At 37.2% G+C, this 15,544-nt stretch overlaps 2 protein-coding genes across 5 annotated transcripts; one reads left to right on the forward strand and one right to left on the reverse strand.

Annotated features, from left to right (window-relative positions):
- Window positions 1-399: 399 nt before the first annotated feature.
- Window positions 400-6,172, reverse strand: LOC111441920 (zinc finger protein 830-like). The gene is made up of 7 exons (XM_023079111.1): window positions 5,954-6,172; window positions 5,425-5,524; window positions 3,388-3,598; window positions 1,799-2,003; window positions 1,043-1,118; window positions 903-949; window positions 400-817 (listed from the first exon to the last, which is right to left on the reverse strand). The coding sequence occupies exons 1-7, from the start codon at window positions 6,040-6,042 to the stop codon at window positions 637-639; spliced, it is 909 nt and encodes a 302-aa protein (XP_022934879.1). The 5' UTR covers window positions 6,043-6,172; the 3' UTR covers window positions 400-636.
- A 1,964-nt stretch (window positions 6,173-8,136) lies between these two features.
- LOC111441464 (nicastrin-like) lies at window positions 8,137-14,822 on the forward strand. 4 transcript variants are annotated; one of them, XM_023078471.1, is made up of 6 exons: window positions 8,137-8,302; window positions 12,444-12,516; window positions 12,681-12,748; window positions 12,907-12,973; window positions 13,092-13,352; window positions 14,020-14,822. In XM_023078471.1, exons 3-6 carry the CDS (start codon window positions 12,731-12,733, stop codon window positions 14,046-14,048), a joined length of 375 nt encoding a protein of 124 aa, XP_022934239.1. In that variant the 5' UTR covers window positions 8,137-8,302; window positions 12,444-12,516; window positions 12,681-12,730; the 3' UTR covers window positions 14,049-14,822. The 4 variants fall into 4 exon arrangements, 3 of the variants coding, with proteins under 3 accessions (XP_022934239.1, XP_022934238.1, XP_022934237.1); XR_002710161.1 differs by having other exon boundaries at window positions 12,444-12,748; window positions 13,228-13,352; XM_023078470.1 differs by having other exon boundaries at window positions 12,444-12,748.
- The last annotated feature ends 722 nt before the right edge of the window (window positions 14,823-15,544 follow it).

Below are 15,544 nucleotides of genomic sequence, written 5' to 3' on the forward strand. Positions count from 1 at the left end.
ACAATTATTGAACTTAAAAGATAAAACATATAATCTAAAAGGCATTAGCATGTCATGTTCATCGGGTTAGTAAGAAGTTGAAACATATATTTAGCGCATGGTTATGCTTATCTACAGTACGTTGAAGTTTGTTTATCTCTATGTTTTGTGCTCGAAATTGGTTCCTCCTTCTATCCCTATTTCATTGATGCATGTCCACACGCCAATATTTGAAGTACACTTGTATATAATAATAATAAGAGCTATGAGTTCAGTTGTTAGTTCGATAATGAAATCTTAAAAACAATTCACCTTAATAAAGTTGTACTAAAATGCGAGTGCACAACAAGAAAGAGACCGTTTACCACTGATTAAGAATGATTAATACGATCTTAAAATGAATCAAACAAGTAGTAACTCTTAAATACCAAGGAAGAGAGATGCAAACTCTTATTCCCATTGATAGGCCACTTTCAAAAATCCTAAAACATCACTAGAAATTTTCGGCTTTAAGCCTTCCTGATATGCAACAAGAGTTGATAACTCATCCCAAGCTACGATGTGGTTGAACAGCAAATCAATATCTACATTATCACATGATTCACTTCCTTCTCTCCCCATCTTATAGGATATCAAAAATTTAGAATCAACTTACTATCACAAGTGTTGAGCTCTCCAATCTACTGTATAATTTGTGTCACTATCATCATCACTCGAATCGTCAAGGCTAGACTCTTTAGTAGGAATTTCAGGCTCCGCTCTACTTTGTTCTACTGATTTTTTGGTCTTTAACTCCATTTTCTTCCTCTTCAACCTTTCTACTCTCTCCCTGTAGGCCCTGTCAACAGAAATCCAGAAAGTTTGGTGCAATCAGGAATGAAGATTAGAAGAACAAGGCACGGGAATTAACGTGCTTCACTTACTTCTGCTCTAAGGTTTCGGCTTCCTCTATCATTTCGGCAGCATCAATCTGTAGTACATTAAGCAACAAAATGTATAATAACTCCAAGCTAATACCCTCAATCAACTAATTGACAGAGAAAGGATACAAGTTGGGCATTACCTCCTCCTCTTCCAAACGGTTATCCACCTCTTGCAAATCTTCTTGGATCAACTTTTCAAATTCCTTGTATTCATCTCTGATAATGAAGCACACACAGTCAAGCTCCTATGGAATCCCATGCCATAGATTATAAGGAGTAAAAGAGCATGCACAACAACAATATATTAATGCTGAACAAGAATGTTGCTCATTTTTTCCATAGGTTCATATAAGATCATTTCTTAGACAATCAACAGGCAAAACCCCATTTGCAGTTTTCATCACTATCGTTGCTGTCAGTTCTCTGATATATGTGGAAGTAGAGATACATATATTTAAGGAAAAGTAGTAAGAATTAAATGGGAGTCAACATAAATGATACACCATACAATTCTGCGACCTAGTCAATAATATTAAGTGGCACAATCAATGGTCAGAGACTCCACAGCAATATTGAAGAAAATAGATGTTTATTGGAAAATGCAAAATCAGTGCAAACACCAGGAAATGTCGAACAGAAGCAAGATAGAGAATTACTAACGACACAGCCATCATCAGTTAACTATTTCCCAATATTCTCTCTGGTTGGCATTTACAGCCAAATAAATATAGGAACAATAAGAAATAAAACCAAATTAAATATATTAAGGATAATATGAAAACACCTACCTTCAAGCAAGGAAACATGATAGAATTGTTACATGTGATAAAAGGATTAGAAACACTTGAGATACCGAATTAAAAACACAAAGTTCATAACAAGTGGGAAGAACCTACTTGACATCAGGCTTAACAAGTTTTATGCCATGTGCACGCAAATCAGCCTCTTTGTCATCAAAGAAACCTTCGGGCAGAGCTCCCTTTATTTGCTTCCCCTCTGAACCAACATTCACAGAAGATTTCTTACCAAGGTCACTGGCCTTTGCAATCACCTCTGACTGTGCAATGCTACCACTGCGTAAATCAGGTTCAGCATCCTTTCCTGGAAGAACACAAATCAAATTAGACATGTTGAAAAGTGAGACAATGCTAGACCACATCGATATGGATGACTAATGGAGATGAATTTCTGGTCATTTCCATAGAATCATAGCTGCTAAGAAAAGAAAGAACACCATAGTAGAAGTTATTTCTAAAGATGGGATTAGCCTATTGAACAATAGAGACATAGAAGACAGCATTTGTGAGTTTCTACCAACAGCTTCTTAACAAAAGAGGGGGCAACAGAAAGCTCCCTCACCTCACGAACTGGGATAGTTTTGGATGTTTGCTTCAAGTGCTCTTTTATGGGGTTTATGTCTGGAATTGGAAGGTCTTTTTGTAAGTAGTCTTCTTGGGAGGGGGATCTCTCATCCCTAGTCCTTATGTTATCTCTTTTAACAAATCTTCGATACTGAAGAATAAATAGTTGGAATATTATTACAAGAATTAATTTGTTCGAAGGAGAGGAGTTTGTGTTGCGGGTGGTTTTAGTATTGGTCATTGGAGCCAGATGGAAGCTTCTCTGTTTTGAACAAGAAACAATTTCTCAATGATATAATGAAAATGAAAAAATGTTCAAGGAATACAGACTATCAAATGGAGTGAAAAAGAAAAAGCAAAATACAAAATAGCAAGCACATCCACAGAGAAACTTTTTATTGAAAATTTGTCTAGGTGAAAATAAGCTTTATGTAAGGGTTTAGTTGGATTATATTGGGAGAGTGTGATTGTATTTGGGAAGTTCATGAGGTTTCAGACTTTGGTTTAGGATGGCCACTGGATTTGTATCAAAAAGAAGTTTGTGCTTTTGGTTGGATCTTCTGTTGGAACGGACTAGCTTTTTGCTGTATCAATACAACGATTGTCTACATTCAAAACAAAAAGGGATAGTTATGACAAATAAAATTACAACTACAATGGAAAACTAAATTCAATAAAGGGTGAAACGAAGTTAAGAAGTCATCACTTTCTTTCCTTGAGGCGCACAAGGTACTGCTAAAGTCAATGATGACTCAACCATGTCACCAAGTCAAAAGCCGATTTGCTTGTATCTCACCCAACCTCTACGGTCCAAGTAACGTCAGAGTAACTCTTATCCCACATATGTTTCATACCATGTGTCATTCCCATCTCATTACATGTTGAGATGGATCCCAACTCAGCAAGTTTTATTTAACCATGATAAAAGTGACACCTATACTATCATATGCATACATAAAAATACATATTGTAGCTGCATATAAATAAATAAAATTTATACACAACCATGCATCTTATAGATGATTATATAATAATATATGTTCATACATCTAAAGTTTTCAGAATACCATATCTATACTCAGATACATGCATAATAAGAATCTCGAGCATGCCTATTTCCTTACCAGTTTTAAGCCTTTTGACATTCTGGTCAAAAAAATCTGAAGGAAGCACAGATGATGATTGACGTTTTGGGAACTCTGTCGATGTCCCAGTCACTGCTTTCTGCTCTTTCAAATCTATTGGTCTGCTTTTAGGGAGTTCGGCAGGAGCCGCAGCTTTAATATCGTTAACTCCAGACCTGCCTGCTGCATTAGCTTTGAGATTATTTATTGCCTGTTATTTACAATAACTTCCCATCAGTAATAAGTCAACCAGAAATCAGCTCAAATTTGGTTGGATTAGGATTTAAAACTTTATGTTCCCTATCAAGAGCTAGTAGAGAAAACAAAATGGAAACAAGGGTAAGCAAAAATAAATAAATAAACAAGTAAAAGAGAAAACATCCATATGAGCATTCATCGTATAGTGTGAAGAACAAAAATAATAATGAAGCTTTGAGAAAGGGACTCGTGTACTTCTACGTTCTAACAGCACAAAAAAACAATAGTCTGGTAGAAGAACAATATTCCACCCTCAATTATTTTTTAAAGAACCCTGATGGATTTTCCGTTTTTATCTTCTTGGTGGTGTCACAGCAGCAGCAAATTCATTTGTAACTTCCCTTATCTATGATTCTTCTTGATCGGAAAGCTTTTTGTCATTAGTCTCTTTTATCTACAGTCCCTAAAAAAATCGACTCCAAACTATAGAAGTAAGATCACAACTTCAAAGAATAAAGTTGAGATTATTTGCCTTCCTCCAATAGGAAATCAAGCTATCATTGAGAAATATGAAAGAAAATATAAAGGACATACCAAAAAAACAAATAAACAAAAGAATTCCCACAAACTACAAAGGGAAGTCCCGTCCAAAAGAAAACACTTTGTCTTCAAACGCTTTCTAGTGCCTTTCCAACCATACGCATTACAAATGCCGCCTAGCTACACAATTACATAAGATCTAAGCCTTTCCCTTCGAGAACCAACCATTTAGCACCTTGAGAAGCCAATCAGCATACAAACTGACAATCGAACGCCTTAAGAAGGAAGGTCGGTCCTTTGGAGGAAAAAGAGCAATGGAAAATAAGTGGTCTAAAGATTTACCTTCTTTGAGATAGAGATAACATGCATACAGAGAACGTGCCCAGTGCAGACTTTTTCTAGAGCTTCTCATGGGTGTTCTAAACAATGAACCCTTAACAACCGTGATCACCTTATTGTGATTTCTCTTGTTCCCAACTTTCAACAAAGCAAGCTCCTTTTAATTCCTCCATCATCAAAACTGTTTGGAAGGTGAAAGTTCCTTCAGTGAAAGTTTTCCTCCACCTTTTCCGTACCAGGCCATCATGTGCAAAAGACATTTGGAGAACTATTTCCACCTGATCTACCAATCTCCTCATTGGTCTAGGCTTTATAGCATCAGCAAGGCTGCATTCATCCAGCTCAGAATAGGATCTCCTTTCAACAGGCTATATAGAGTTGTGTGGTCTGAAGTAATGACTGTTCCATCTTCCAAACCTCAACACATGACTGCTACACCTATCTAAAAATCTTATCGTTTCTCTCCAACCAAACGCACCATAAAATAGCAAATAAGCTAGCTTGCCATAAAAAAATTGTCTTTCTCCCAAAAGGGTTTACCACAAAATATCTATCTTTGAAAGAAATATAGGATTTTCAAAGGGATAGAATCTCATTTGGTGCTCACTCTCAGAATATTCGGTTATTATGAGGTTATGCATATCTCCGATAACTAGGAATCCCATATATACCCCATTTTCCTTGTGGGGATACCTCAACTTCGTCCTTAAAAACATTTCTCAGTTACCAATATTTGTTTAAAAAGAAAAAAAAAAGGGTAGGTGAAGCGATCATTCATCGGCTTGAGAGTTGAGTCAACTAAATATCCAATCATTCATCAGTAAAATCCGAAATAAAAGTTTACCTGTTAAACGTTGTTTTTCAAATAACAAGCAAGAGAAACTCATTTTTTCAATGTAGAAAAACCAGCGTGCCCATGCGTAATATATTTTAATAAGATTTGATCTGGTAAAGCATCACCTCATGATGTCTGCGAGAAGACAGGTGAGCATCCCAGTAAGCCTCTGATTTCAATACAATGTCGCAAACCCTACAAACAGGTTGGTCCAATTCATTGTACCTGTTCGTGCATTTTAAAATATTAAACGATGAATCTTAAACTCTATAATTTTCGAAAGGGAAAAACAGCTGAATAAGCCACGACGATTAACAATCATACAATCTTCCCCAATATCAATCGGTTAAATTATATCTGGAGTTATGTGCCACTGCCATACATTCCTACGACATCCTTATGTAAAGAAAATAGAGAGAAAAATAGTCCGATCTACTAACGGAAAAGAAAACTACACGCGTACTGAGCTAAATGCAAAATTAATGCGAACTATTCCATGAGAGCATAATTTCCTATTGATAACTTCCACCTGCGATTAGCCGAATAGTCTACTGCAGTACACAAATCAAAATCGGAAATAGGAGCAGAGAAAAACGAAGTAGATAGGAGAAATCCGTGAAGAACCTTGAAGCTCCCATATTCATCGATATTTACCTGACAAGAGGAGAATCGATGCGCTTTTCCTTCTTCTGGGCGTTCAATTTAGCACGAAACAATGCTTTCCTCTTGGCTTGAGCATCCATTTGGTCTTCTTTCTTCCTCCTTGCAGACCTAGTTCATAGCGAAATATGCCTCAAACCTCATGCCCCATTCTTTGTTCTTCTTTTTTGATTCAGTAAATCACCCGACAAAAAATTTAAACTCGATACTCGTTTACCAATAATTTTAGAGAGAGAAACTCCAAGCGGGGCTTTTATATATGTATATGTATGTATATGTATATGTATGTATATGTATGTATATGTATGTATATGTATGTATATGTATGTATATGTATGTATATGTATGTATGTATGTATGTATGTATGTATGTATATGTATATGTATATGTATATATATGTATGTATGTATGTATGTAAATGAATAAATATTTGTAATGTTGAAATTTAGCTTTTTATAAATTATATTCCCCCATTATACTATTTTCTTTCCCTACAAAATATTTTTAAAATTATTAAGATTGGTTGCATTTTTTCAATAGAAATTATTTAAAATTTCTTTAAAATTAATAGATTTTTTTAAAAATATATATAGAAAAATTCTTTAAAAGATTTCTCTTTTAAGTGAATCCTTATTCCGATTTCAATTAGTGCTTCATTGTGATCTCAATTGGGGACAGAAATTTCACATTCCTCTTCTCTTCGTGTTGCCGTAGTACCTTTTCAATTGTGCGCCTTGATACGCTCATGACAAGCCTTAACAGAAACTCAAACTATGTTTACATTTTTCGTCGAGCTTTGTGTCTTTGTCGGACTTTATGCTAGGTTTTCGTCCACCAACCAAACGCAACTCATGCAGGATCTAAATATGTTTAGCCACACATGTCCGTGCATGTATGTTCAATTATCATTTTTTATTAGTTAAGTTCTTATGTTTGACCTTGTCTCTGCTATAGCCCAAAGTCTTTCATATGCAGCATTGCATCTCATATCGTTGTCATTTTGTCACCTAGGTTCTAAACAACATGGGGCACGTATCGTAATGTCATCCGAAGTTTTGGAATGTCATTAGACCTTGCTACTTGTTCGGGCATGCTTATCGAGAACTAATCTCATGATCGACTATATTGTCAAGGCATCGAACATCCATTCATCCTAGTTCTACTTAGACATAAATTCATTCAATGTCCATGGCGAATCACTTATGGCTATCGTATCAAATAGTAAGTGCATTTATCAACCTCCGACATATGGGTTGGGGCGCAATGTTGGTACAACCTGTGCAATCCGATGCCGTCTTTGAAAATCTATTTTCGAAGAAGAACGTCTAAGACACTCGTCGACAACTCTCATCTATATTATGGCACACGTATGTGTCATATGGTAGCAAACTTAGATCACAAAAGTGATGGACAGATATTAATAATTTTTTTTTTAAGATTAAAGATAATATTGAAACTAAAAGTTTTTTTTTATTAATTAATTAATCCTTGAAATTAACTCTAATTCGAGAGACTAAATGTTTTCTCGGTTCCCCTTCTCACCCCTTGCAGAAGGAACCTAGTTTTTTTCCATGTCCGAAGGCCAATTTTCAGTTCAATTTCCCAACTCGACGTCGAATCTTTAGTGTAACGACCAAGATCCACCGCTAGCAGATATTGTCTGTTTTGGGCTTTTCCTTTCGGGCTTCCCCTCACGGCGTTTGCTAGAGGAAGGTTTCCACACTCTATAAAGAGTGCTTTGTTCAACTCTTCAACCAATGTGGGGGCATGGTTGCTTGCACTAAGTCGGGTCCAACAACTTGCATTCTCCTACTTATCCCAACACACTGATTATCGACACTTCTTCCCGTATAAGGCCTCAAAAGGTGTCATACCTAACGTCGCTTGATAACCGTTGTTATAAGCAAACTCTATGAGATGCAAGTGTGTATCCTAGCTACCGGCAAAGTCCAATATACAGGCCCGTAACATGTCCTCCAGATTAAGGGTTCAATTTGCCCATCCGTCTTGTTGGGTGGAATGCTGTACTAAACTTTTTAAGTGTTGAGGGAAAGTCCGAAAGGAAAAGCCCAAAGAAGATTAAACTTTTTAAAGCTTTTGAGAGAAAGTTCAAAAGGGAAAGCTAACACGACTATGGGTGGATTTGGATTTGGATTTGGATTTGGGTTGATCCATTTTAGGGATGAGGGACCTATTCACCTTCACTCTGCGCAGAGTTGCAATCCCCAAGAACGCTCCGACGGACAGCGATTTGAGAGAAAGAACAGCCAAATCCGCATCCATGTCTTCCCACATTCTTTACCTCCTTCTGTTCGTTAATTTTCTTCGCCTCTCTTCATCAGGTATGTTAAAAGAGAAGGGGCTATCAATTTTTTGTTTCAATGTTTTCTTATTGCTCGTTGACTACGAATGCCGATCAGTCTTGACGTGTTTAAGTAATGTTACTAATGCATTTGGATTACTTCCGATTCTTATTCTGCATGGTTAGTTGGTAGCGGGTACATTGTTTGAAGCAATTAGACGCCGTTTTGCTACTTTATGTTCAATTTTTTTTTTCACCACCGAATGTTTTGTTGTACGTGCTGTGTATGCTTGGATGTTGGTTTTTTTTTGCCTCCCCTAAACTTTTTATTGCATATACGTAATTCGTTTTTAACCAATGGAGACACTGGTCCGTCCCCGCGAAGCTTATTCTCTGTTTCATACGACATTCCCTTTTGAAGCCTCTCTCCCGAGCTCCCCAAACTCCCTATTAAGAGGCAGAAGGTTGGAAGCACATTTTTAGATGTTGCTGTTCCCATTGTTTGATTGACAGTTTCAGTAATGCCATCCATGTAATAACTTTTTTATTTTATTAATTCATTTGCATAAACTGTTCGAAAAACATCTTATACATGTGAGATCCCACGTTGGTTGGAGATCCCGGTTGGAGAGGAGAACGAAACATTCCTTATAAAGGTGTAGAAACCCCTCCTTAGAAGATGCATTTTAAAACCTTGAGGGAAAATCCAAAAGGGAAAGCCCAAAGAGGACAATATCTGTTAGCGGTAGGTTTGAGTTGTTACAAATGGTATCAGAGCCAGACATCGAGCGGTGTGCCAACGAGGATGTTGGGCCCCAAGAGGGATGGATTGTGAGATTTTACATCGGTTGGAGAGTAGAACGAAGCATTTCTTATAAGGGTGTGGAAACCTCTCCATGTTGGGACCCCAAGAGGAGGATTGTGAGATCCCACATCAGTTGGAGAGTGGAACAAAGTATTCCTTATAAGGGTGTGGAAACCTATCCCTATTGGGACCCCAAGGGGGGTGGATAGCGAGATCCCACGTTGATTGGAGAGGGGAATGAAACATTCCTTATAAATGTGTGGAAACTTCTCCCTTCTGAGACTCCAAGGGGGGTGCATCATGAGATACCACATCGGTTGAAGAGGGGAACGAAGCGTTCCTTATAAAGGTGTGGAAATCTTTCCATGCTGGGACCCCAAGGGGGGTGAATTGTGAGATCCCACAATGGTTGGAGAGCCCTAAGGTGTGGAGACCACATTGATTGGAGAGGGGAACGAAACATTCCTTATAAAGTGGAAATCTCTCCCTGCTGGGACCCCACAAGGGTGGATTGTGAAATTTCACATCGGTTGGATAGGGGAACAAAGCATTCCTTATAAAGGTGTGGAAGCCTCTCCCTGTTGGGACCCCAAGGGGGGTGGATTGTGAGATCCCACAGCATTTGGAGAGCCCACATCGGTTAGAGAGAGGAACAAAACATTTTCACCTTTTGAAACATTGACTCGGATAAGCTTAGTTGTGATTGGAAGAAGTGGAAAACAAAGAATCTGAAATATATTGCCACAAACATCTTCACCAAAAACATGTCTTACATAGAAAATAGAGAATGAAGAAAACCAGCAAATCTTGAGAAAGGACGCCAAGAGAAGATATAAATTTGATTTTTCAAAGCTGTAAACACAAAGGGCAAAAAGAAGGAGATAAAGCCATGAGTGGAATCTTCTGTTGGAATGGAGGAAAAAATAAAGAAGATTGGAATGGAATAATAATTAAGAACCTTTGGATCTCTCTTACTAAAATCTATCACCACTTGTGATGGCTTTCAGATAAAAAAATCCTCAATTGCGCTTTTCTTTGCATAGTTTGTAAAGCTAAGCACCGAACTATTAATCGTTGGTTGATATCATATCAGCTATATGATAGTTTTGACTTAATCTCAGCCTTTTTGATTAGAAACTGGTAAGAGTTTGGTCACCCAAGCAATTGTTAGGGCAGATCTGTGGTGTAATTTAGAGCTACTACCGACTTCAGGGGTTTGTCCTAACTGAGTTTGAATTCTAAAATAGTTTAAAACCAGCCATGGTCTCATTACCTTGAAGAAGCTGTTTTTGCCACTAAATGTGCAAGAAATTTTGGCCTTTTGAAAAGCTTCTCTTTCTTTCACAAAACTTGCTTGACTAGAATTGTGAGATCCCACGTCGGTTGGAGAGGAGAACGAAACATTTCTTATAAGAGTGTGGAAACTGCTCTCTAACAGATATGTTTTAAAACCGTAAGGCTGACGGCGATACGCGGGCCAAAGCAGACAATATCCACTAGTGGTGGACTTGGGCTGTTACAAATGGTGTTAGAGCTAGTCACCGGACGATGTGAGGCACTGGTTGGAGTAGGACTAGACCCTCTCCATAGTAGACGCGTTTTAAAACCGTGAGGTTGACGACGATACGTAACGAGCCAAAGCAAACAATATCGGTTAACAGTGGCCTCGGGTTATTACAAATGGTTCAGAGCCAGATATTGAGCGGTATGCCAACGAGGATGCTGGCCCTAAGGGGAGTGGATCATGAAATTTCACATCGGTTGGAGAGGAGAATGAAACATTTCTTATAAAGGTGTGGAAACCTCTCTCTAACAAACGGGTTTTAAAACCGTGATGCTAATAGCGATACGTAACGGACCAAAGCAGACAATATCTGCTAGCGATGGACTTATAATGAGAAGTTTTACCTTTGAAGGTATGCATTTGCCTCTCACAATCAAATGAAAATAATATCGGTATTCTACTCAAACTTCTTAAAATGGCTCGCTCTCTTCTTTCTCTCTCCAGAAAATTTCTCTCCCCACAATCTTTTCTCCCTTGCCCTTCCCCTCCCCACCCATCCAAGCATGACCTACCTCTTCCTCACAACGAATCAAACTTTCAATCGTACGCCATAGATCGAAATACCTTCTCCATTGCCATAGATTCAAACCACAGAAGAAGAGAGTATGTCTAACTGAATCAACACTATCCATTGGAGTACGCTCAGACCTGTATAAAATATCGGCCAAGGTACTCGCTAATAGACTCGAACTTGATCTCCCTTACATCATTGGAAAGAGTTAATTGGCCTTCATTGCCAAAAGGCAGCTTGCCAATGTCATATCACAAGGTTGTTGCCAATGTCATATCACAAGGTTGTTGACCATTGTAGATGTACAAAGTGGAAAGGGTTCCTCTTGAAATTAGATGTTAAGAAAGCCTTCTTCAAATTGATTGGGTTTCATTGAATAAAACTCTTTAAATTCACAGGCTTTGATAAAAGATGAAGAAACTGGATCTTTAATTGCATGTCAAATGTTTCTTACTCTATTTTCTATAATGTTAAGCCTTGGGAAAACAAATTAAGCTCAAAGGAGTATTTGTCTTGGATTTGGCTATATATCTTTTGGTCAATAAAATAATATTTGGATTTGCTTGCAAATGCACATGAAAATTTCTTGTTATAAGATGGGTTGGGAGGTTGCTAGGCTGAATGCACCTCTATGGGTGTCCAGTAATTGGGTTTTTTCTAATTACTAGTACGGTCTCATTCTTTTGGATTGAAGCCCGTTTATGCAGTTAGTGGTGGAACTTGAGACATTTTTTGTGGGCATTTTTTTTGTATGAACTTATACATTCTTTCATTTTTCTGCTCGATTTCTTATAAATAATTTTTCTTGTTTTATATCACTCGATTTCGTTCTTATTTATCTCTATTTCGAAATTGGTGCTCTTTATGCAAGAAAGACCATAAATCACAGAACTTGTTAATGCAGATGGAGATTATCTCTATTTATCTCTATTTTCAAATGACACCTCACTTTTTTTCTAGGGAAGTAAAGAAGTTATTAGACATTATATACCGTCCGACAAATCTCATTATGACTTTTTTTGGAATCTATGAAAAAAAAAAAAAGAAGACGGAGTATTCACAGCGAAGACATGTACTTATACTAGGCTCTTCAAAAATGTTATTTACCTTTATCATACTATTTATTGGTGTAAATCGTCCAACATTTTTGCTTCCTATAGTTATACCTTCCTCATTGTAAATTGGGAAGGTCAGTTCGTATTTTATTTTATAATTTTTGGTGCATAGAGTAATTACACAATCATGTTTGGATGAAAGTTTTTATTTCAACCTGTTATTGTAGTAAGATATTGCTTCTGTAGGTTCCATCTTCCAAGAATGACACATGGAATGCCTTGAAGCTTGCTCGAGAGTCACTTCCATTTGAGAACATAAATGTGAGATTCCATGTCGGTTGGAGAGGAGAACGAAACATTCTTTATAAAGGTGTGGAAACCTTTCCCTAGTAGACGCGTTTTAAAAAATTTGAGAGGAACCCCAAAAGGAAAATCTCAAAGAAGACAATATCTGCTAGCGGTGGACTTGAGCGGTTACAATAAAAGTCTCACCAGCTAGTACTACAAATCCAGGGATACCACCATCTTCGTTGATGGCATTTTTAACAAAGGTTTTCAACAACATACTGGATGATACTATTATTCTCTCTCTAATATTTTTTCTTTTTTCAAATGAAGAAAAGAAAAAAGAACACAAAATAAGAAACGAAAGTACCTCAATTTATGGTTTGAAACCAGATTATTTGACAAGTTTGTTTGGTCCATACAGAACTCGCAGATATCTGGGTGGATTAGAAGACTTCGATACAGAACTCGCAGATATCTCGATGATTTTCGTAAGTTGGCTATGTTCTTTTCTTTTCTTGCTTTTCTTCCTTTTCCATTTTTGTTCATTGCAATTGTTGTATAGCTGGTTCTGCCTTCTCTTATTATTTGTATATTTTTTAGAACCAGATAATCTAAACTCATCGTCTATTGAAGCCGCTGCTTTGCTTTACTCATTGTTTATCCTTGATGAACGTTTCTCTACTCTTTATTCTGGTTATGTTCATGACGATTCAAGATTTGTTTGGAATTTTTTGGCTGACAGAACATCTATTCCTAAAGAGAATACTAGCTCAGTCTGTTCACAGAATTGTGATGACAAAAGTGAGGTGTGCATTAGAGTGGAGACTGGAAAGGGAACTTGTATTATATCTACTACCAGCCTACCAGGTACCGCTACGTGTATTGTTGAACACATGGCATACTTAGATATTGCATCAAAACTAGAGTTGAAAAATGTAACATTTCAAGCCCACATATATTGTCCTTTTTGAGCTTTTCTTTTCGGACTTCCCCTCAAAGTTTTTAAAACGTGTCTGTTAGGGAGAGGTTTCCACGCCCTCATGAAGAGTGCTTCGTTCTCCTCTCCAACCGATGTGAGATCTCACAATCCACCCTCCTCTGGGGCCTAGCGTCCTCGCTGGTACTCGTTCTCTTCTCCAATCGATAGGGGCCCTTCGGGACCCAGTGTCCTTTCTGGCACACCGCCTCTTGTCCACTCCCTTTCGAGGCTCAGCCTCCTTGCTAGCATATTGTCTGGTGTCTGGCTCTGATACCATTTATAACGAGGTTCTTTCATTTCACTAGGGAATAAAAAGAACTCCAATTAAACTAAATTCAATAACGTTGCCAAACTTATGTGTAATTTTTTCCATGGATGGTCATATGGAAAAGCTCGGTTTGTTTCATGGCTGATTGCTTCCACATCCAATCCGAGCAACCCCATACTATACTCTTAGGTTTTTTCTTATTAAACTTGCATAGTAGGTACACTGCAAACAATACCCTGTAAAATGGCGTCCTTCTCTTTTTAAATATCTGTAGTTATTTGTTGCAGGTACGTTCCGGCATACTCAACAAGATTGAAGTTTGAATCTGGATCTTGGAATGTGCTTCCTCCAAATTCATCAGACCCGCTGGGGGCTGTCGATTCTGTTTGGACAGAGCAATTGGAATACCACAAGGCTCCGAATGTATACCGTTCAAGCTACTGCTTATGATCCTTTTGTTTTACTTGTTGGCATTACTACCACAATCTTAGCTTATTTTGCCATGGTAGTCGTGCAACTGTCATAATCGCATTTTTCATGGCAGCGTACTTTGCGATTGTGTGGTACTCACCTCTCAACAACAAATGCGTCAAGCCAATACACGCGTCGCTTACGGCCGGGTAACATATGCTCAAGCCTCTTGCCTTGATTTAAAAAGAAAAATTTAGAAAACGGGTAGAGAGATTTTGAAAGAGTTTGAAAGCAAAGATTGAAAGAGACCGAAAGCAATGTTATATGACATACAAGCAAAAGGCAACACACTTGACTCACACTAACTCAAGTAGCATATAACTTTTTACAGTCATACTCGTCTAGGGTTGTTGTCCATGGTCGCATGCCACAATACTTTTAAGCACAAACTTAAAAAGTATAAACATTCTCTGTTACCCTTTAAAAACGTTCTTCCTTCCAATCTTAATGTCTCACCTCTTGTAAAATGGTTCAAATAAGGTAGGTGTGGTGAGGATTAGACTGAGTGTAGCAGCTTGTAAAATCTCTCACATGTAAAGTTCATGTTTTCTTAACGTCTCTAGTGCATTTTGGACCATTACAAGCTGTTCATCATTTTGATACACTAAGCTCCAAAGCAAACAAGAAAAGTAAAACATACTAAGTATAACACTTAACACAAGGCAAACACTACGAGTTAATTTGAGCTCAAAACTCAATTTGTTGTTATTTTATATTCACAAGCTTTGCTAAGCTCGAGCCAGCCTGTATGCACCTCGATGCCTGCCTGTACAGACAATTGTTTGATTATACTAAATTAGTTGTTAAGAAAACTTTAAAATATTAAACATTTGAAAGATGTTCACCTTGATTTATTTAAATGTTTGAAGATAGTATAATATTAGTCTACTATCGAGAAATCAAAAAATTTGAATAAACGGTAGTAAATGTTTATGTAGTTGTAAGTAGTTGAAAGTAATATGAAGTAATATAACTACTGTTCTATATGATCAGTTGCTTCGAGACAGTTTCAAAACAATTTATACTCTGTAACTCTTTATTATTCATTTCATAAATCGAAAAGTATCAATTTTTATAGTAATGATTTGTTATACATCAATACTGAAAAAAATCTATGACCGACGTTCTATTGGGTCGCTCATTTTGGATGTAATTTAATTCTATTGTCGTCTTGTACATAAATAACGTAAAAAAAACGTATTAAATCATTTCGTTGATCGTAAGTCAGAATTGCATTCATCTTCGTGTAAATTTAAAGGAGAATTATGTTAGCTTAAGAATCGTTCTCAAATGCTTATATATATATTTTTTATTTTAGGTTAAAATTTTGAATGATTGAAT

The sequence above is a fragment of the Cucurbita moschata genome, unplaced genomic scaffold, assembly GCF_002738365.1.
Source record: "Cucurbita moschata cultivar Rifu unplaced genomic scaffold, Cmos_1.0 Cmo_Scf00004, whole genome shotgun sequence".
Lineage (NCBI taxonomy): Eukaryota > Viridiplantae > Streptophyta > Magnoliopsida > Cucurbitales > Cucurbitaceae > Cucurbita > Cucurbita moschata.

Excerpts from the sequence above, each read along its gene's own strand:
- LOC111441464 (XM_023078469.1), top strand. The coding sequence starts at position 12,529 with ATGTCGGTTGGAGAGGAGAACGAAACATTCTTTATAAAG. Across the intron at positions 12,568-12,906 it reads ACGAAACATTCTTTATAAAG|AACTCGCAGATATCTGGGTG; the intron begins GTGTGGAAACCT and ends TGGTCCATACAG. Across the intron at positions 13,353-14,019 it reads ATCTACTACCAGCCTACCAG|GTACGTTCCGGCATACTCAA; the intron begins GTACCGCTACGT and ends TATTTGTTGCAG.
- LOC111441920 (XM_023079111.1), bottom strand. The coding sequence starts at position 6,042 with ATGGATGCTCAAGCCAAGAGGAAAGCATTGTTTCGTGCTAAATTGAAC. Across the intron at positions 3,599-5,424 it reads CTTCTCGCAGACATCATGAG|GCAATAAATAATCTCAAAGC; the intron begins GTGATGCTTTAC and ends TGTAAATAACAG. Across the intron at positions 2,004-3,387 it reads TGTCAAAAGGCTTAAAACTG|GAAAGGATGCTGAACCTGAT; the intron begins GTAAGGAAATAG and ends GTGTTCTTCCAG.